Source organism: Tachyglossus aculeatus, chromosome 7 (genome assembly GCF_015852505.1).
Source record: "Tachyglossus aculeatus isolate mTacAcu1 chromosome 7, mTacAcu1.pri, whole genome shotgun sequence".
NCBI classification, from domain to species: domain Eukaryota; kingdom Metazoa; phylum Chordata; class Mammalia; order Monotremata; family Tachyglossidae; genus Tachyglossus; species Tachyglossus aculeatus.
This window is the reverse complement of record NC_052072.1, coordinates 29,445,467-29,466,512: the sequence shown is the minus strand read 5'-3', so window position 1 is coordinate 29,466,512 and position 21,046 is coordinate 29,445,467. Positions and strand designations below refer to the sequence as shown.

The 21,046-nt window shown below is 50.3% G+C and overlaps 1 protein-coding gene across 1 annotated transcript; it reads left to right on the top strand.

The window, feature by feature from the left end:
• Positions 1–123: 123 nt before the first annotated feature.
• On the top strand, positions 124–14,085 carry WDR77 (WD repeat domain 77). The gene is made up of 10 exons (XM_038749757.1): positions 124–295; positions 5,389–5,574; positions 7,291–7,432; positions 7,819–7,868; positions 8,377–8,447; positions 9,262–9,316; positions 9,779–9,850; positions 10,078–10,186; positions 12,254–12,322; positions 12,913–14,085. The coding sequence occupies exons 1-10, from the start codon at positions 124–126 to the stop codon at positions 13,076–13,078; spliced, it is 1,092 nt and encodes a 363-aa protein (XP_038605685.1). The 3' UTR covers positions 13,079–14,085.
• Positions 14,086–21,046: the final 6,961 nt, after the last annotated feature.

Below are 21,046 nucleotides of genomic sequence, written 5' to 3'. Positions count from 1 at the left end.
TAGTCCCCGTTCCGGGGAGGGGGCGGGTCTCGCGAGACGTCGTCGGGGGGCGGGGCGGGCGCGAGCGGCACGTGGGGAGTGGGAAGGGGGAGAGGCGCGCGCGGCGCGGGAACGGCCGCCGGGATGCGGGAGGAGACCCCGCCGCCGCCGGCTCCTCCTCAGCCGCCTCCGCCTCCTCCTCAGCCTCCTCCGCCTCCTCCTCCTGCTCCTCCGCCGCCGCCCAACGACTGGAACCTGCCGCCCAACGCCCCCGCCTGCATGGAGCGGCAGCTGGAGGCGGCCCGCTACCGGCCCGGTGAGCCGGACTCCGACTCGCACGCTGCCCTGCCCGGCCCTCCCCTCCCCCCTCCACACGAGGCTCGGGACCCAAAACCCTCACATTCATTCACTCATTCACTCATTCATTCATACACACACACCCCGCACGAGGCTCGGGACCGAAACCCTTCACATTCATTCATTCATCCATCCATCCATCCATCCATCCATTCCCCCCCCCCCCCCCCCACACACACACGAGGCTCGGGTCCGAAACCCCTCACATTCATTCATTTATTCACACACACACACACACACACACACACACACACACACCCCGCACGAGGCTCGGGTCCGAAACCCCTCACATTCATTCATTCACACACACACCCCGCACGAGGCTCGAGTCCGAAACCCCTCACATTCATTCATTCATTCGTACACACACACACACACACACACACACACACCCGCACGAGGCTCGGGACCGAAACCCTTCACATTCATTCATTTATTCATCCATCCATCCATCCCCCCCCCCCCCCACACACACACACACACGAGGCTCGGGTCTGAAACCCCTCACATTCATTCATTCATTCACACTCTCTCACACACAAACACACACACTCCGCACGAGGCTCGAGTCCGAAACCCCTCACATTCATTCATTCATTCATTCACACACACACACCCCGCACGAGGCTCGGGACCGAAACCCCTCACATTCATTCATTCATCCATTCCCCCCCACACACACGAGGCTCGAGTCCGAAACCCCTCACATTCATTCATTCATTCATTCACCCACACACACACACACCCCCCGCATGAGGCTCGAGTCCGAAACCCCTCACATTCATTCATTCATTCATTCACACACACACACACACACACACACACACACCCGCACGAGGCTCGAGTCTGAAACCCCTCACATTCATTAATTCATTCATTCATTCACTCACTCATTCACACACACACACACACACACACACCCCGCACGAGGCTCGGGACCGAAACCCCTCACATTCATTCATTCGTTCATCCATCCATCCCCCCCTCCCGCACAAGGCTCGGGACCGAAACCCCTCACATTCACTCATTCATTCATTCACACACACATCAACCCCCCCCCCCCCCCCCCCCCGCACGAGGCTCGGACAGAAACCCCTCACATTCATTCAGTCATTCATTCAGTCGTATCTGTTAATAATAATAATCTCCCCCTCTCCATCCCCCCGTCTTACCTCCTTCCCTTCCCCACAGCACCTGTATATATGTATAATAATAATGGCATTTATTAAGCGCTTACTCTGTGCAAAGCACTGTTCTAAGCGCTGGGGAGGTTACAAGGTGTATATAGGTATATATGTTTGTACATATTTATCACTCTATTATACTTGTACATATCCTATTTATTTTATTTTGTTAATATGTTTGGTTTTGTTCTCTGCCTCCCCCTTCTAGACTGTGAGCCCACTGTTGGGTAGGGACTGTCTCTGTATGTTGCCAACTTGTATTTATTCACACACACATTCCCCCCCCCCCCCCCCCCCCCCCGCACGAGGCTCAGGACCGAACCTCCTCACATTCATTCAATCATTCATTCAGTCGTATCTGTTAATAATAATAATCTTCCCCTCTCCACCCCCCCCGTCTTACCTCCTTCCCTTCCCCACAGCACCTGTATATATGTATAATAATAATAATGATATTTATTAAGCGCTTACTCTGTGCAAAGCACTGTTCTAAGCGCTGGGGAGGTTACAAGGTGATCAGGTTGTCCCACGGGGGGCTCACAGTCTCCATCCCCATTTTACAGATGAGGGAACTGAGGCACAGAGAAGCTAAGTGAGTTGCCCAAAGTCACACAGCTGACAATTGGTGGAGCCGTCGGGATTTGAACCCCTGACCTCTGACTTTCTACACTGAGCCACGCTGCCTCAATATGTACATACAAATATGTTTGTACATATTTATTACTCTATTTTATTTTGTTAATATGTTTGGTTTTGTTCTCTGTCTTCCCCTTCTAGACTGTGAGCCCACTGTTGGGTAGAGACTGTCTCTATATGTTGCCAACTTGTACTTCCCAAGCGCTTAGTACAGTGCTCCGCACACAGTAAGCGCTCAATAATGCGATTGATTGATTCAGTCGTATCTATTAATAATAATAATCTCCCCCTCTCCATCCCCCCGTCTTACCTCCTTCCCTTCCCCACAGCACCTGTATATATATATATTTGTACATATTTATTACTCTATTTATTTTATTTGTACATATCTATTCTATTTATTTTATTTTGTTAATATGTTTGGTTTTGTTCTCTGCCTCCCCCTTCTAGACTGTGAGCCCGCTGTTGGGTAGGGACTGTTTCTATATGTTGCCAACTTGTACTTCCCAAGCGCTTACTGCAGTGCTCTGCACACAGTAAGCGCTCAATAAATACGATTGATTGAATGAAATAATAATAATAATGATGGCATTTGTTAAGCACTTACCATGTGCAAAGCACTGTTCTAAGCGCTGGGGGGATACAAGCTGATCAGGTTGTCCCACGGGGGGCTCACAGTCTTAATTCCCATTTTACAGATGAGGTAACTGAGGTCCAGAGAAGTGAAGTGACTTGCCCAAGGTCACACAGCAGATGTGTGGCGGAGCCGGCATTCGAACCCCTGACCTCTGACTCCAAAGCCCGAGCTCTTTCCACTGAGCCATGTGAGCGCTTACTGTGTGCACAGCACTGTGACCTTGGGCAAGTCACTTCTCTGTGCCTCAGTTCCCTCGCCTGTAAAATGGAGATAATAATAATGATGATGGTATTCATTAAGCGCTTACTGTGTGCCAGCCGCTGGGGAGGTTACAAGGTGATCAAGTTGTCCCATGAGGGGCTCACAGTCTTCATCCCCATTTGACAGATGAGGGAACTGAGGCTCAGAGAAGTTATTAAGTGATTACCATGTGCAAAGTAGTGTTCTAAGCACTGGGGAGGTTACACAGTGATCACGTTGTCCCACGGGGGGCTCGCAGTCTTCATCCCCATTTGACAGATGAGGGAACTGAGGCTCAGAGAAGTTAAGTGCTTACTATGTGCAAAGTACTGTTCTGAGCACTGGGGAGGTTACATAGTGATCAGGTTGTCCCATCGGGGGCTCGCAGTCTTCATCCCCATTTGACAGATGAGGGAACTGAGGCTCAGAGAAGTTAAATGACTTGCCCAAGGTCACGCAGCAGCACTGTTCTAAGCGCTAGGGTAGATAATAATGATATTTATTAAGTGCTTACTATGTGCAAAGTACTGTTCTAAGCGCTGGGGAGGTTACAAAGTGATCAGTCTCTCCCACGGGGGGCTCACTCTGTCTTCATCCCCATTTTACAGATGAGGGAACTGAGGCCCAGAGAAGTGAAGTCACTTGCCCAAAGCCACACAGCTGACAGTTGGCAGAGCTGGGATCTGAACCCATGACCTGTGACTCCAAAGCCTGGGCTCTTTCCACTGAGCCATGCTGCTTCTCAGTCAGGGGATGAAAAATTGTGAGCCCCACGTGAGACCATCTGATTATCTTGTATCTCCCCCAGCGCTTAGAACAGTGCTTAGCACATAGCGTCTAACAAATACCAACATTATCATTCTTACCAAGTGCTTGGGAAGTACAATTCAATCTTATTTATTGAGTGCTTACTGTGTGCAGAGCACTGGACTAAGCGCTTGGGGAAGTACGAGAAGCAGCATGGCTCAGTGGAAAGAGGCTTGGAAGTCAGAGGTCGTGGGTTCTCATCCCGCCTCTGCCACTTGTCAGCTGTGTGACTTTGGGCAAGTCACTCCACTGTGCCTCAGTTCTCTCATCTGTAAAATGGGGATTAAGACTGAGCCCCACGTGGGACCACCTGATCACCTTGTATCCCCCCAGCGCTTAGAACAGTGCTTTGCACATAGTAAGTACTTCACAAATGCCATCATTATTATTAATACAATTTGGCAACATAGAGACACTTCCTAACCAACAGTGGGGTCACTGTCAGATCCCCCTCTCCATCCTCGCCCCAGCCCCTCCCTTCCTATCATTTATTTTGGGGGTCATTCATTCATTCAATTGTATTTTTTGAGTGCTTACTGTGTGCAGAGCACTGGACTAAGCGCTTGGGAAGTACAAATCGGTAATATACAGAGACAGTCCCTACCCAAAAACGGGCTCACAGTCTAGAAGGGGGAGACAGACAACAACACAAAACAAGTAGACAGGTGTCAATACCATCAGAATAAAATCGCCTCTCCCGCTAGACTACAACTCCCTCGAGGGCAGGTGATGGGTCTCCTACCTCTGTTGGGCTCTCCCAAGCACTTAGAACAGTGTGAGGCACGTTAATGGTGGTGGTATTTGCTCAGCACTTACTATGTGCCAAGCGCTGGGGTAGATACAAGGTAACCGGGTTGTCCCTCGTGGGGCTTACAGTCGTAATCCCCATTTTACAGATGAGGGAACTGAGGCACAGAGAAGTTAGCCCAATGTGCCAAGCACTGGGGTAGATACAAGGTAACCAGGTTGTCTCACGTGGGGCTCACAGTCTTAATCCCCATTTTACAGATGAGGGAACTGAGGCGCAGAGAAGTTAGCCCAAAATCATGCAGTTGACAAGTGGTGGAGGCAATATTAGAATCCACGACCTCTGACTCCCAATTTCTTGCTCTTTCCACTAAGCCACACGAACTCCTGATCCCCCGGTCTCAGACTCTCGAATTCCCAGCATATCTCTCCTTAAAATACATCCATGTCCCCGACTATGATAGCATTCCACCCTCCCACCTCTAAATTCCCCTTGCCCGCACGTCACGCCATCCCATTCTATGCCTGAATTAGCCCAGGTTGCCTCCCCAAGCCCTGACACCCCAAATTTTCCACCCTACTCTGTGCCTGCCAGACTTATTGTACCTGAACCACCAGCCCCACCGGCCTCCATGTTAGGAGAACATTCCAAGTTTCCCCTCTCCCTTTCATCCCAAACTCCTTTTGGTTCCCTGGGTAACCCTCTCTAACTCTGAGCTCTCCAGATCCCCATCCACCACTCTCAGAGACCCGTCCCTACCCTGTGCTGGAGCTGACGGGCCGTTTGGTCTCCCCTTGCAGATGGCACCCTGCTCCTGGGGGCGTCCAGCCTGAGTGGCCGCTGCTGGACCGGCTCCCTGTGGGTGTTCAAGGATCCCTGTGCAGCCCCCAACGAAGGCTTCTGCTCGGCTGGTGTCCAGACAGAAGCGGGGCTGTCCGACCTCACGTGGGTGGCTGACAGAGGCATCTTGGTGGCTTCTGATTCTGGTGAGTTGCCCCCAGCAGGAGAGGGAACTGGAAACATGGGCTGAGGGTCTAGACTGGGGTCAGACCCCGGGTTTGAATCCTTACAGGTTCCCTACCGTCTCACCCCACCTACCTGAGTTGCAGCCTCTGGCCATTTGCCCTACTTTAGGATTGGAATGATGAGATCCTCTAGACTGTAAGCTTGTTGTGGACAGGGAACGCATCTACCAACTCTGTTGTACTCACCTAATCGCTTTGTATAGTGCTCTGTATGCAGCAGGTGCTCAATAAGTACCGTAGATTGATGAAGAGGTGGCCTGAAAAGTCATCTTATCCATTCCCCTGCCTCAAGGTTCATTCTTTTCCTCCTTTTCCACCTCTGCCCTGATGCCAATCATAATTTGTTTTTTGCTGAATTTTGTAATTGTAAGTTGCCCAGTCCTTATTCTAAAGGAATGGAGTGGTGTGAAATGAAGACCCATCTTAAAACAGATGTGTCCCACCAAAACCTTGGCTTACAAACAGATCACTAGCCTAGCATACACAATTCTTTTTCCAAGCCTGTGAGTGGCTGTGTGCAAGGCTGCTTAGATGAGTATGGAACTTACGCTGAGGTGGGTGCCATTCTGAACATCCAGTAGCCCCTGCTCTTCTAGAAGCAGGTTCTAGAACAACCTAGCTCTTTTTTACTCTTCATGTAACTCAGATTTCCGCTTTCCGCAGCCCCTTGGCTAAGGAGTCCCCCGGAGGGATTGTTTAGCGGGGATTGGCAGCCTGTGGCTCTAGAATCACATTTCACCACCGACTCCTTTCCCACATCCTCCCACTAGTCTGGAACTCCCTCCCTCTCCATATATGCGAGACTTCCATTTCACATCTCTTCCAAGAGGCCTTCTCCATTTAAGCCCTCTTTTTCCCTGACTCACTCTCCTTTCTGCGTTGTCTAAGCACTTCAATCTGTAACCTTTGAACATTTGCTATGCATCCCACTCCCAACCCCAAAGCACTTATATGCATGTCCTTAAATTATATATTGTAAATTATTTATACATAGTAATCTCCGTCTCCCCCTCTAGACTCTAAGCTTGTTCAGGGCAGGGAATGCACCTGCTAATTCTGTTGTATCATGCTCTCCCAAGCGACTAATACATTGATTGATTGATTGAAATGATCTGATTCTTCTTGGAGTTATGAGACTCAAACTGGGCCTCGGGCTAAGGGGCCTGGCAGACACCCTGAAATGCTACACCCACAACCTACCCAAAAGCCACGTGACAGGTGGCGTGGGGTAGTAGTGTTGGTAGTAGTAATAATAATAATAATAATAATAGTATTGATTAAGTACTTACTGTGTGCAGAGCACCGTACTAAGTGTTGGGAGATAATGCATAGGTGGAATTAGATGTAGTCCCTGTCCATTTGGAAACTCACAATCTAAAAGAGAGCACACTCCATCCAGCCCGTTGCTGCTGGCAGTTGTGGAGGAACACCAGGGAGAGTCAGCCAAAGACAACCCTTCAGAGCAACTGCCACAGAGCACCCAGGACCCTTTTGTGGAAGGGCAGCTGTGGTATCACATTGTGCTCACGGAGGTCGAGAGCATAATTTGCATGCCTCTTGGTGTCCCATTAGCTCAAAAGTTTCCTTTTGTTTGGCTTTTATGTACAGAGGTGGCCCACCGGGCCCCTGAATCTCTTTGCCCCTGCTCTCCCCTTGCCCCACTCTTCTGCCCCCCAGGTGCAGTGGAGCTGTGGGAATTGGACGAGAACGAGACGCTTATTGTCAGCAAGTTCTGTAAATATGAGCACGATGATATCGTCACATCCGTCAGCACCCTCACCCCCAGCCTGCAGGCGGTCAGTGGCAGCAAAGACTTCTGGTGAGTCGGCCCCTCTCTGCCCTCCTTTTCTTTTTCTCCCTCCTTCCCCCCTTTTCCGTAGCCATCGTGGAGCCCCCTAATTGTGGTCTCCTTCACCAGACCCTAACAAATACAGATTGGGAGTGGGGCTCCCTTCTGGATGTGCAGGTTGTCCTGGGATTACTGGGAGCTGGGCCCAGACTTCAGGGGAGAAGCTATAGCAGTGCTCCAGCTGTGGTGTCTCCTTTTCCTCTCCAGGCCCCTGAAACCCCTAAAACGGAGGCGGGGGGCTGGAAGGAGTTTCTGAACTTGATCGGAACACAATTAGTTTTGACACTGCTGCCCCAACCCAGCCTCCCCGGCTGAGGATCACACTAAACGCACTTCGATTTCTCTTTGCTCTTCAGTGTGAAGGTTTGGGACTTGGTTCAACAGACAGTACTAAACACGTACCGAGGTGAGACCACCCCCCCCACCCCCCCCCCCGACCTCTTTCCCCATTTCTCCCCTTACGGTCCCCCTCTCGCCATATCACCCACTCTCTTTGTATGTCTTTTCCTTGGGCCAGTTTTGGGCACTGGGACCCTGCCTACTTGGGGAGGGTGTCTACCCAGTGGCTAAGATGGCTCTTTGCTTCTTAATTCACAGCCAAATTTGAAAACCTCAGGTGGAAGGGATTTAAAGAGGTCAACCAGTCTATCCCCCTGCCTTTGGTTAGAACTGTACCTAGGCAGATTGCTGCTCTCGCTTTCCTTAAAGATCCACAAGAAAAAAGGCTCCACAGCTGCCGTAGGTTCTGTCAGCCTTGGGAGACCTTGCCTGAATTGCCACAGCTCCCCCCGCCCCCCAGGCCGTTTCATCCTGGGGGTTTCAGCCCCATTTGGAGGCCAAGAAGGCCTTTTGCTTAATGCCAGGCTTGAGCATCCACATGCCCTGGCCCCCTCTGTTATCTGTATTCTGTGTAGCGCACTCCGGCCAGGTGACGTGTGTGGCCGCTTCTCCCCACAAGGATGCTGTGTTTCTGTCGTGCAGTGAGGTGAGCGGCACCCCCAACCCCCACTATTCCTGACCCCCATCCCCATATCCTAGAGTAAGCTCGGATCCTCAAACTCGAGGAGAAATTGAAAATAAAGCCCGTGGTAGAGGCCCGAAGCTCCTCATTCAATCCGTCGGTCAGCAGTATTTGTGAAACGCCTGCTGTGTAACAAGAGTGGTACTTGCCAAGCACTTACTATTTGTCAAGTACTGTACTAAGTGCTGGGGGGAGATACAGGGTGGACACAGTCCCTGTCCCACATGGAACTCCCAGTCTAAGTATGAGGTAGTAGGATTTAATCCCCATTTTACAGCCAAGGAAACCGAGGCACAGAGAAGTTAAATGACTTGACCAGGGTCCCAGCAGACAAGCGGCAGAGCTGAATTTGGAACCTGAGTCCCCTGATTCCCAGGTGTGTGTTCTTTCCACTAGGCAGTGCTGCTTCTCTGTGTGCAGAACCTGGTACTGTGCACTTGGGAGAGTCCAGTGAAATTAGTAGCCACGATCCCTGCCCTCAAGGAGCTTACAGTCTATTAGGAGAGACAGGCCCCAAAATAAGTTTACACATAGGAGGAAATAATAGAATGTAAAGATACGTACATAAATGCAACCGGGGATTGTAAGACCTTAAATACCGAAGTGGTAATTTGTGGGACTATCACCTAGCAAAATCTAGAAATAAATCAGGGAAGGCCTTGTAGAGGAGATGTGATTTCAGAAGAGCTTCGGAGATGGGGAGAGCTGTGGTCTGCCGGATATGAAAGAGGAGGGTGGGTGCGAGTAAGAGGTTGGGCCTTAATTCTTTCCCTTTCAGGACAACAGGATCTTACTGTGGGATACTCGGTGTCCGAAGCCTGCAGCTCGGCTCAGTGAGTCTGATGGAGTGGGAAGGGGGCGGGAATTAGTAATAGTATTTTTTAAGTGCGTACTGTATGCAGAGCACTGAACTAAGTATGAACGAATGGGACTTAGGCACAGACCCTGTCCCTCACAGGGAGGAGTATCTCTCTTTCATGTCCTTACTTCTTACTCTACTGTTTATTCCTAGCCCTCTCCCAGCTTCCCTGTCCTAAGGTTTGACTTCCCAAGCCTGGCAGCTCAGGGGTCCCCTCTGCTCTCTCCTTGCTGGTGATTTCTGGAGCAGAAGTCCTGGGTGGGTGGTCCAGGGCCCTTCTCTCAGTGAGAGAGCCTGAGTCTCACTTGTTGCCTTAGATCCCGTGGGTTTGGATCAGGTGCTCCACGGGTTAAGCTCTGGTTCTTTCCCGGCCCAGTCTCCGTCCCTCGCCCGGCCATTATCCTCAGTTCAGGCCTTGTTCCTCCCCTCTCTGCAGACTGTGGGGCCCCTGGTGTCCTTCCTACTTCCCTGGCCTGGCACCCTGAGCAGAGTGACTCCTTTGTTTTTGGTAAGGACTTTTGATGTCGGATCCCGTCCCAACCACGTCTATGAATGCCGTTTCCCTCAGCGGCCGGGTAGGGGGTGGGAGCAACCCGGAGGGAGGGATCGTGTGACCTTTTGAGTGTCCGGTGGCCAGGGGATGAGAGCGACCCAAAGGGAAGGATTGTGTGATGCTCAGTGGGATGTCTGGCGGCCGGGACCGTGGCTTTTGCCCCCTGACTGCCCTTCCTACAGGCGATGAGAATGGTACTGTCTCCCTGGTGGACACGAAGAGCCCCGGCTCCTCCCTGACCTCGACCGTTCACTCCCAGAGCATCACAAGGCTGGTCTTCTCCTCACACAGGTACCACTCTCTGACCTCCTCATCTCAGCTCTTCTCCGGCCCCACCCCACCCTCGAAGCCGCTCCCTTCTCTACCCCTTTGAGACGAGGCAAGGGATTCCCTGCTGCAGCTCAGGAGCCGAGGTCTGGCTGCTGGGCCTGAGATTCCAGTCAAACCACATCTCTCAGGTCCCTAGTTCTCGAAGGTTTGGGGTCCTGTTGCACCCTTTATTCACCCATCCCTCAGCCCCAGAGCACTTATGTACATATCTGTAATTTATTTATTTATATTAATGTCTGTCGCCCCCCTCTAGGCTGTAAGCCTGTTATGGGCAGGGAACGTATCTACCAATTCTGTTATATTGTGTTCTCCCAAGTGTTCAGTAAAGTGTTCTGCACACAGTAAGCTCTCAATAAATATGATTGAATAAGAAGGGAAGTGAGACAGGGAAGGAACAGCCAATAAACAGTGAGATTGCATCAGATAGACTGGAACTGTTATCATGTGTAGGGCCGTTCATTTGTGGAATTTTCCCTTTTTTCCTGGTTCTGATTCATGCTTATTGATTTTCCCTGGGGCCCAGGACCTGTGGCTGAAACTATCCATGGATCCATCCTGGAGCCTAGAAATTCCTGTTCCCCTATAACATGGGGGTTGCATTTTTCTATGGCATTTGTTAAGCACCTACTGTGTGCCAGGCACTCTACTAAGCTCTGGGGTAGATACAAACCAAGGGATTGGACACAGTCTGTGTCCCACATGGGGCTCACAGTCATAATCCCTATTTTACCGATGAGGTAACTGAGGCACAGAGGAGTGAAGTGACTTGCCCAGGGTCACACAGCAGCTAAATGACAGGGCTGGGATTAGAACCCAGGACTTAGGCCTGTGCTCTATCCACTACGGCGTGCTGCTTCTCACATTCCCCTATAATGCGGGAGTTGCATTCTTGAGGAAAACTTGTGCTGTTTTACACACCCACCCACGCAGACAACTTCTCCCATAGAAGTTGACTGTCTTAACCAAGAAGATTTGCATCGTCAGATGAACTTTCCCTAATTCCCTACCAGCATTAGTGTGAATTAGTGTGAACTGAGAAGCACCACGGCTTAGTGGAAAGAGCACAGGCTTGGGAGTCAGAGGATGTGGGTTCTAATCCCCGCCTCACCGCTTGTCTGCTGTGTGATCCACTTCTCTGTGCCTCAGTTACCTCATTTGCAAAATGAGGATTAAGACTGCGAGCCCCATGTGGGACAACCTGATTGCCTTGTATCTACCCCAGTGCTTAGAACAGTGCTTGGCACATATTAAGCACTTCTACAGATACCATCCGTCGTCATCATCATCAACCTTCAAACCATACTTTTTGCTGGAAACGTTTTACGGCAGGACTGAGAGTGTACAATGCTCCACAACTTATAAGCACTTAATAAGTCTGATGGATTTGGGAGATGTATAGAGCATACTTTTGCTTGATCCTAACCCAAAATGAGGCTGTACGGGAACTGTAGCAAAGTAGTAGTAGTAATGGTGGAGCACCCACTTGGTGCAGTGTACTGTATTAGGCTCTTGGGAAGTTCCCTGCCCGCAAACAGCTTACATCATCCTATTCCTCCTGACCTCCCTTTTCCCTCCCTGCATTGCCAGCTTCCAATTTAAAATTCCAAGGAGCCCTGGGTCTCCTAGTCTTGTGGTTAGCGCCCAGACATTGGAAGCTACCCAAACCCCCAGTGCTGCACATGCTCCAAGCCCTGAACCGGAAAGCTCAAGTGCTTTTGGCTCTCAGCTGGGCAATTCCCTGTGCGAGTCAAAGGGTTATGGATTGTACGGAAAGAATGCTTTCCAGGTATCCTGGCCCCCTCCCCCTTCCTCCAGCTGTTGACTTTAGGCAGCAATTTTTCTGCCAAGGAAATGGTCTGGATTTACTTACATAGGGTCTTCTCTCTCTGCAGCTGTCTCGTTGATCCGCTGGACCCGGGTGGGGAGTGGTTGGGCAGGGTGGGGAATGGAAGACTGGAGAACAGGGTTTCTTCCTGGTCTTTATAAGCCTCTACTGAACAGCTTTGATCTCTCTCCTTCCCGCTTCAGCTCTCCCTTTCTCGCCTCTGTCAGCGAAGATTGTTCGGTAGCTGTACTGGACCCCAGCCTCTCAGTGGCGTAAGTGATGCCCAAATGGGTGGTGTTAGAAGCTCTTGGAGGGGATGGATGAATGGATGGGCAGATTGGTGGGCACGATGGAGACAGGGTTTGTACTTTTCCAAACAGAAAGAGGGCAAACTCCTCGGGGCTTTTGCTCGTTGAGGGATGAGGTGGGAGGAGGTTGGGGTTTTGCAGAGGCTAAGAACGGTTCTCTCCTGGACTTCCTGTAATGATCCAGTCCTGTCCTTAGGCGTGTGAGCAACTGGTACCTTCGCTGCATGGAGATTTTTATTTTATTTTATTTATTTTTGTGTTAAGCTCTTGATATGTGCCAGGCACGGTATCAGCCCCTGGGGTAGATACAAACTAAGGTTGGACACAGCCCATGTCCCACATGGAGCTCAGAGTCTTAATTCCCATTTCACAGATGAGGAAACTGAGGCAAAGAGAAGTGAAGTGACTTGGCCAAGGTCACAGAGCAGAAAAGAGGAAGAGCTAGGGTTTGAACCCAGGCCCCCACTCTTATCTTCTAGGCTACGCTGCTTCTCAGATTGTACAGGTGCCATATCCTGGGGCCCCGCCCCACCAGTCTCTCTCCTTCCTTCCAGGTTCAGAAGCCACGCGCACAGGGACTTTGTGCGAGACGCCACCTGGTCCCCCCTGAATCCCAACCTGCTCACCACAGTCGGCTGGGACCACCGGGTCATCCACCACACCGTGCCTCTGGATCCCGCCCCACGCCCCGCTCCCGAGGCCAACAGCATTAGCGAGTAGCTGGTCAGGGGCCCCGGACTCCTGGGTCCCCCGTGAGCAGAGGGAGAGAGCCATTTAGCTTTATTTTTGTCTCTTGTTTTCTCCCTCGCCGGAGTCCAACTGACCAAAACGAGACCCAGAAAGACCGTCTCCAACCAAGAGATCCAGCAGCATCCCAGAAATGGAAGGATGGGGGCTCAGTTGATGCTGGAGTTGGGAGTCCCTGGCAGCCGTCCCCACGAGGAGCTGGACGGAGCCGGGGAGCCACTGGGACATTGGCTCTCCATCCCCTTTCTTCCCTTCTGGTCCAGTCCAGTCTGGTCCTCCAACAGGGAAGTTCTCCCCCACTCCACCTTTAAGAGTCTGGTGCTGGGAGCCTCTCCCCCTTCCACCCGCTCTTATACCTAGTGTTATTTTGAATTGGGTCAGGATCCATCTGTTACTTCCCAGGAACCAGCGGTTAAGACGGCCAAGCAAATGGGGAAGGGGAGACGGGGGAACCCCCTTTACTTTTAGGCCCAGGTCCAAGTTCCAGGGAATGGAGAGAGGAGACGGGGTGGGCTAATCCCCCATCAAGTGTGAAGTCTGTGATGTTCCCTCAGACATTTCTGGTTTGCTGTCTGTGTTGGATCGAGCTCGTGTTCTTAGGAGGGAGTTTTGATTAATAAAAATAAAGAGCAGGTCCAGACAGACTTTTTGGCAGAGGCTCCTGGGGAGACTCGGCCACGCCCTGCTACAGTCTCTTCCCCGGGTGTCTGGGGCAATCTCCTCAAAGGGGCTTTGTCACTCACATGCAGGAGCTTTAAGAACCCCTCTAGCCCTTACCGGTTCCCAAAAGCTGAGCCATTCGAAACTGTCTCCATGGCCCTTGAGCTTGGTGGCCTGACTGAGCTGAGGTTGTTGATAAGACTTGGCAGAGACTGCTAATGGAGAATCCAAAGTTGTGTTTATTGAAATAAAAAACTTGGGTTTTTTTTGGTGGGGGAGGAGGGGGGTGGTCCTTCCTCCCCTCCCCCAACTGAAAAATTCCTTGTGTTGAGTGTGTCCTCTGTGGGACAGGGGGATATGAGGTAAAGCACACCTGTGTAGGAGGTGGGGAGAGTGTTCTCACCAGTCACCCAGGGGTGCTCTTACCCTTCTGTGCTCAACTCTAAAGCGAAAGACATCCAGGATGGAGCAGCAGTGGAGGTGGGGAGAGGGGTGAAATGGACCCAAACTACAAAGAAAGGGGACAGGAAAGGCCAGAACGCAAGAGGTGGTGGATTTGAAAGGCAGTTGCTGTTTCATGGACTGAAGTCTGAGCTCACATGATCTATCCAGGAGAGGGGATGTGAGGAATGAATGACTCAGATTAGCCCTTTAGGTGGGGCTGAAGTTCTTCAGTGGGGAACAGTGGAAGCTGATTTGAGCCAAGACCCTGGCCAGGTTAACACCCAGCTGGGACCTAGTTTACTTGCCTGACCCCAGTAGGGTCCAGCCAAAACGAATTATGACATAGTTTGAATGGATAACACCACTGGCTGAATCAGACGCTAACATTTGAGAAATCAGCATTTCCCTGAAGTCTGAATCCAGGCTTCAGGGACAGAGGGGTAAAGCAGGTTCTCTCTGACTATACCTGTTTTCCAACAGGGGGCCAAAACTCCTCTCCTAACTCACTGCAATAGTCTGAGGGTCATTTAGAAGTTTCAAAGGGTCTTTTGGTTTGGTTTGGTTTTTCAAAATGGTACTTAAGCACTCACTGGATGTTAAGCACTATTTTAAAGGTAGCTACAAGTTAATCAGGTCAGACATAGTCCCTGTCCTGCATGGGGCCCAAAGTGTAAATAGGAGGGAGAACAAGTACTTCATCTCCATTTTACTGTTAAGGTAACTGAGGGGCAGCGTAAGTGACCTGCCCAAGGCAGGCAAGTGGAGCCAGGATTGGAACCCAGGTTCTCTGACTCCCAGCCCCATGTTCTTTCCAGTAGGCCAAGCTGCTCTCCGTTTTTGTGGGTGGCACCCTTCCCCAGCTGTGACAGAAACCGTGGGGAAAAGGAAAGTGTTGAATTAATAATGGGATTTATTAAGTGCTTACTATGTGCAAAGCACTGTTCTAAGCACTGGGGAGGTTACAAGGTAATCAGGTTGTCCCACAGGGGGCTCACAGTCTTGATCCCCATTTTACAGATGAGGGAACTGAGGCTCAGAGAAGTTAAGTGACTTGCCAAAGGTCACACAGCAGACGTGGCAGAGCCGGGATTCAAACCCATGACCTCTGACTCCAAAGCCCGGGCTCTTTCCACTGAGCCACGCTGCTTCCCTTGAAGGGTTATAAGGATGTAAATAGCTACTCAGTGCACCTCTTCCTGGCTCTGAGCCAAGATCTCCCATCCCAGCACCTGCTTGGATTTCCCCTGCAGGCCACAAAGTAGATCCTTTGACCAAACAAATCCCCATGGGCTACATTTGTGAATTCAGCGTCTTATCCTACCGCCTTCATTTCCTCCCCACCAACTCTTCGATTCACTTAGCCAGGTTTTTTTTAGTTAACCGAGGCCATGTTCACTAAAGTCGCCAGTGACCTTAGAGCTAAGTCCAAAGGGTTATACTCTGTGTTGATCCTCCCTGACATTTCAACTGCTTTTGATACAGAACCGCTCCCTCCTCGAAACATACTCTGGCCTTGGTTTTTGCTGACACAATACTTTGTTCTCCTCCCACCTTTCTGCTCATTCTCAGTTTCGTTTGTCTCCTCCGCCTTCTATCCTACAGGGCTCTTTTCCCACCCCCACGCCTGCTCCTCCCTCACTCTTGGGAGCTCACCCGTTCACATGGTTTCAATTACCATCTCTGTGTAATAGACTCCCAAATTTATCTCTAGCCCTGACCTCTCGTGACCTGCAATCCCACATCCCCTGCTCCCAGAATGTGACCACTTGGTTGGATAACCAGCACGCCAAACACAAGGAGTCTAAAGCAGAACTCATTTTTCCCTTTTAAACCCACTCTTCCTCGTAACTCTCACATCTCAGTCACCACCCCTACCATCACCCTGTCCCAGAAGCCTGCAGCCTCGATGTCACCTCCGACTCCTCACTCTCCTTCCGTGATTACATTCAGTGGCGGTCCTTTAGCCTGTAAGCTCACAGTGGGCAGAGTCTACCAACTCTGTTATACTGTACTCTCCCAAGCACTTAGTACAGTGTTCTGCATACAGTAAGCACTCAATAAATGCCTTCGATTGATTCTTCCTACACATCTCCCAGATGTTCCACTTCCTTCTCACACAAGCAGCAACACCTCGATACAACATCTGGTCATACTATGGCTCGACTGCTGACTCCACGTGGGCCTCCCAGCCTCCGGGCTCTCCTCCCTCCACTTATGCTGCTGTGTGGATCGTCTTCTTGAAATGCCTCTCTGAATACATCTTTCTTCTCCTCAAAACCTCTACTAGCTTCTTGTAATTCCCCACATCAAATGAAAACTCAAAATCAGCTTCAAGGCTCTCCACTAACTGGCCCCTTCTCCTTACCTTTCCACCTGGCTTCACCTGCTACCTCCCAGCCCACTCTCTTCATTCCTCCCAAGTCAACCAAGCTGTACTTCATCCTTAACTCCCGTTTCAATCCCCTCACACATCCTGTTCCCCTGGCTTAGACTTTCTCAAATTTGACAGACTAATAAAACTATCCCAGCATTCAAAGTCCTGCAATCCCACCTCCTCCAAAAGCCAATCCTGATTAATTTCCAGCACTAGCTGTTTCTAGTGCCCATGAATATATTTATACCCATCCTCAGTACTTTTGTATTCAATTACTTATCATGACCTCTATTAGTAAATGCTTTTATGTAGGTTTTCCCAGTTAAAGGGAAGGCTCCTTGTGAGCAGAGAATGTGTCACTTGTCTTGTAGTTTCTCAAGCGCTTAATACATTGCATTACATCTATTGGGTACACCAGGAGAAGCAGCGTGGATAGAGTACGGGCTTGGGAGTTAGAAGGACCTGGGTTCTAATCCTGGTTCCACCACTTGTCTGCTGTGTGACCTTGGGCAAGTCACTTAATTTCTCTGCGCCTCAGTTCCTTCTCATCCAGACTTTAAGCTCGTTATGGTCATCATCATCATCAATCGTATTTATTGAGCGCTTACTATGTGCAGAGCACTGTACTAAGCGCTTGGGAAGTACAAATTGGCAACAATTGGTCAGGCCACGGGTCCACTAATTTTTTTGTACTGTACTCTCCCAAGCGCTTACTACAGTGCTCTGCACATAGTGAATGCTCAATAAATACCAACCCTACTACCACGTGAGGATTAATTGGTGCAGAGTATCTGTATCCTCTCTGTCTTCTTCCCCTGTTGGAGCATGGACCAGGCCCAGAATTGGGCTGAGGTGTAATTAGATGAGCTTGGGGTTTGAGATGAAAAGAGCCTGCCTCTGTTTCCTGTTGGCTGGCAGGCACAGGCAAGCCCATTCCACAACCACTAGGCAAAGAGGCGGCTTTCTGCCATTCCTCCCCTCTCAGCCATTCCCTTCCAATGGCCCTTGTCTCTCCATCCTCCAGTTTCAGTGTCCCCCTTCCCCTTCTTTACACTCTCTCCCAGCTCCTCTCCCTCTAGACTGTAAGCTTGTTATGGGCAGGGAACGAGTCGGCCAACTCTGTTGTACTGTCTTCACTCTTCCAAATGCTTAGGATCAGATCACTGCTCCCACCCCCAGCCTCTGCCGTCAAAAATCACAAGAGATTAGACTGGTTTGGGAACTGGGAGCTCTACCAGGACGAAATTCCCTCTTCCCTCAACCCACACACGTGGCCGAAGCAGAGACTCCCACCCTTCCTTCGCAATCGGGCCAGGCAAGGTAACAGTGATAAAGAGACCCAAAATTTAACACCCATGTTAGAGAAGCAGCATGGCTCAGTGGAAAAAGCATGGGCTTGGGAGTCAGAGGTCATAGGTTCGAATCCTGGCTCCACCACTTAAAAAAAAATAAAATAAATGATGGCATTTATTAAGCGCTTACTATGTGCAAAGCACTGTTCTAAGCGCTGGGGAGGTTACAAGGGGATCAGGTTGTCCCACGTGGGGCTCACAGTCTTCATCCCCATTTTACAGATGAGGGAACTGAGGCCCAGAGAAGTGAAGTGACTTGCCCAAAGCCACACAGCTGACAATTGGCGGAGCCGGGGTTTGAACCCATGACCTCTGACTCCAAAGCCCATGCTCTTTTCCACTGAGCCACGCTGCTTCTCTTGTCAGCTGTGTGACCTTGGGCAAGCCACTTCACTTCTCTGGGCCTCAGTTCCCTCATCTGTCAAATGGGGATTAAGACTGTGAGCCCCCCGTGGGACAACCTGATCACCTTGTATCCCCCCAGCGCTTAGAACGGTGCTTTGAACATAGTAAGCGCTTAACAAATACCATCATCATCATCATAGTGCTCTGTGCACAATGATGATGGCGCTAGGCCAAAAATGCTTCCAGCACCCCTTCTGAGGCTCCCATGCCTGGAAAACTCTCAATTATCCCTATGCCTCACAACTCTCCTACCCATCCCCCTGCCTTTAGCCATTCCCTTGGCACCTTCCACCCAGAATAGAGGGCAAAGAGCAGGGTAGACGATTTGACTTTACCCCTTCTGTCTCTGCACCCTCCTGGCAGAGGAGCTGGGAGAAAGAAGAGAGATCTCCGGCGCCTCTTTCTCTCTCTCCCTGCGGCCGACCCAAACCTTCAGTGACGCTTCCACCGCTGTGAGGAGGAGCGGGACAGATGGAAGGGTGGGATCTATGGTTAGGACCCCGTAGGTCGGCTGCTTTCACCGTTATTCTCCACACTGAACTCTCACTGGCTCCGCTGTTGCTGCCACCGTATCTGACCAACTCTGCCAGAAACACCACGGCCTAGTGGAAAGAGCACAGGCTTTGGAGTCAGAAGGACCTGGATTCTCATCCCGGCTCTGCCACTTGTCAGCTGTGTGACCTTGGGCAAGCCACGTCACTTATCTGTGCCTCAGTTATCTGTAAAATGGGGGTTAAGACTGTGAACTCCATGTGGGACATGGACTGGGTCCATCCTGATTATCTTGTATCTTCTCCAGTGCTTACTACAGTGCCTGGCACAGAGTAAGAACTTTACAGATATCATAAAAAAAAAAAAGCTTTTGCAGGGTGGACCCGGCCCTGGCTGCTAGGCGTGTTCCTGAGCACGAAGATGCTGTCAGCTGAGCTTCGGGAAGCCAAAGTGAAGCCTCTCTAGTCAGCCAGGCAATCATAATACGATTGAATGAATTGAACGATTATTGTGTGCACAGCACTATATTATGCGCTTGGGAGAGTACAATATAACAATATTGTAAGCTCATTATAGGCCAGGAATGAGTCTACCATCTCTGTTGCAGTGTACTTTCCCAGGCCCTTAGTACAGTGCTCTGCACACTATAAGCTGTCAATAACCACTGGTTGATTGATTCACTTTAATTTCACATTTCCTCCCTTGCACAATGTCCTGGCTCAGAAAGGATCAATCTATCAATCAATCAATCAGTTGTATTTATTGGGCATTTACTGTGTGCACAGCACTGTACTAATGGATAAGCAAGCCTCCCCCAGCATCCTTTTCAAATTGGAGGGGCAAGATCACTTTGGCCTAAGGGACAAGAAATCCCAACAACGCCCACAGTTGGGTTTCCAGTAGAATCCACACTTGCCTCTGTGCCATCGGTAGCGACAGCTTAGCCCTTGGCTCAGCCCATCCCGGGCATGACCCCACTGCTGGGGAAACTTGTGTAACTGGTCCCTGCTCTGCCTGAGTGCCGAGTGGGTGTTGGCACCAGGAAGAGGTGAGGGTGTGAGGGGCAATAAAGGCTGTTGAAACCAGTGGAAATATTTTGCATTCCTCATTCCAGGATCCCACTGATGCACAGAGTTTCTACCGTCGGGGTCTGGATGAAATAACACAAACATCCTGGACTTGGCCACTCCCCACGGAGCCTAGAGCCGGCACCTTGCCTTTCTTTTCCGGGGAAGACACCTCCAAAATTTCCTCTCCCAACCCACCATTCCTGTAAACTCGTTGTGGGCAGGGAATGTGTCCGTTTATTGTTATATTGTCCTCTCCCAAATGCATACGGTAAGTAAATACAATTGAATTCGTCCATTCGTTCAACCGTATTTATTAAGCACTGCACTGTACTAAGCGCTTGGGAAAATACAATACAACAATTCTCTGCCCACAATGAGCTCAGAGCCTAGAGGATGAATGGGTGTCTCAAGCCGGGGCACCCAGACGGCTGTTACTGGAGGACCGAGCCACTGGTCAACAGCTGGCATGGCCTAGTGGAAACAGCCACTAAAACTGGGATTAAATCCTTGTTGTCCCTCCCTCCTGGATTGTATCCAGCTATAATTCTATTTATTCTGAAGGTATTGACACCTGTCTACTTGTTTCGTTTTGTTGTCTGTCTCCCCTTTCTAGACTGTGAGCCCTTCGTTGGGTAGGGACTGTCTCTATAGGTTACCGATTTGTACTTTCCAAGTGCTTAGTACAGTGCTCTGCACACAGTAAGCGCTCAATAAATGATTGAATGAATGAATGAATGATGAACCCCATATGGAACAGGGATTGGGTCCAGTGTGATTGTCTTGTCTCTATCCCAGTGCTTGGGACTGGGTAAATATTTAACAAAATCCACAATTCTTATTATTGCTAGCTGGCGCATGAGAACAAGCCCAAACCAGGCCAGTTTATTTCAAAAGCCAAAGCTGCAACCTCCCCCCAGCCAATAGTGTACAGTCTGCACACTCATGACCCAGCTCCCCTGCTGCAGATTCCTGCTTTCAGAGTGTATAAATTAATAAACTTCTATAAAACATTGTACAGATAAAATACATGCGTATCTATAGAGCCACATGCTTGGGTCCACAACATGCTTGTTCAGCCCCCACATCGCATTGACTTTCCTCTTTTCCCTTCACTTCCCCTCAATAGCCAGCTCATGAAGGAGTC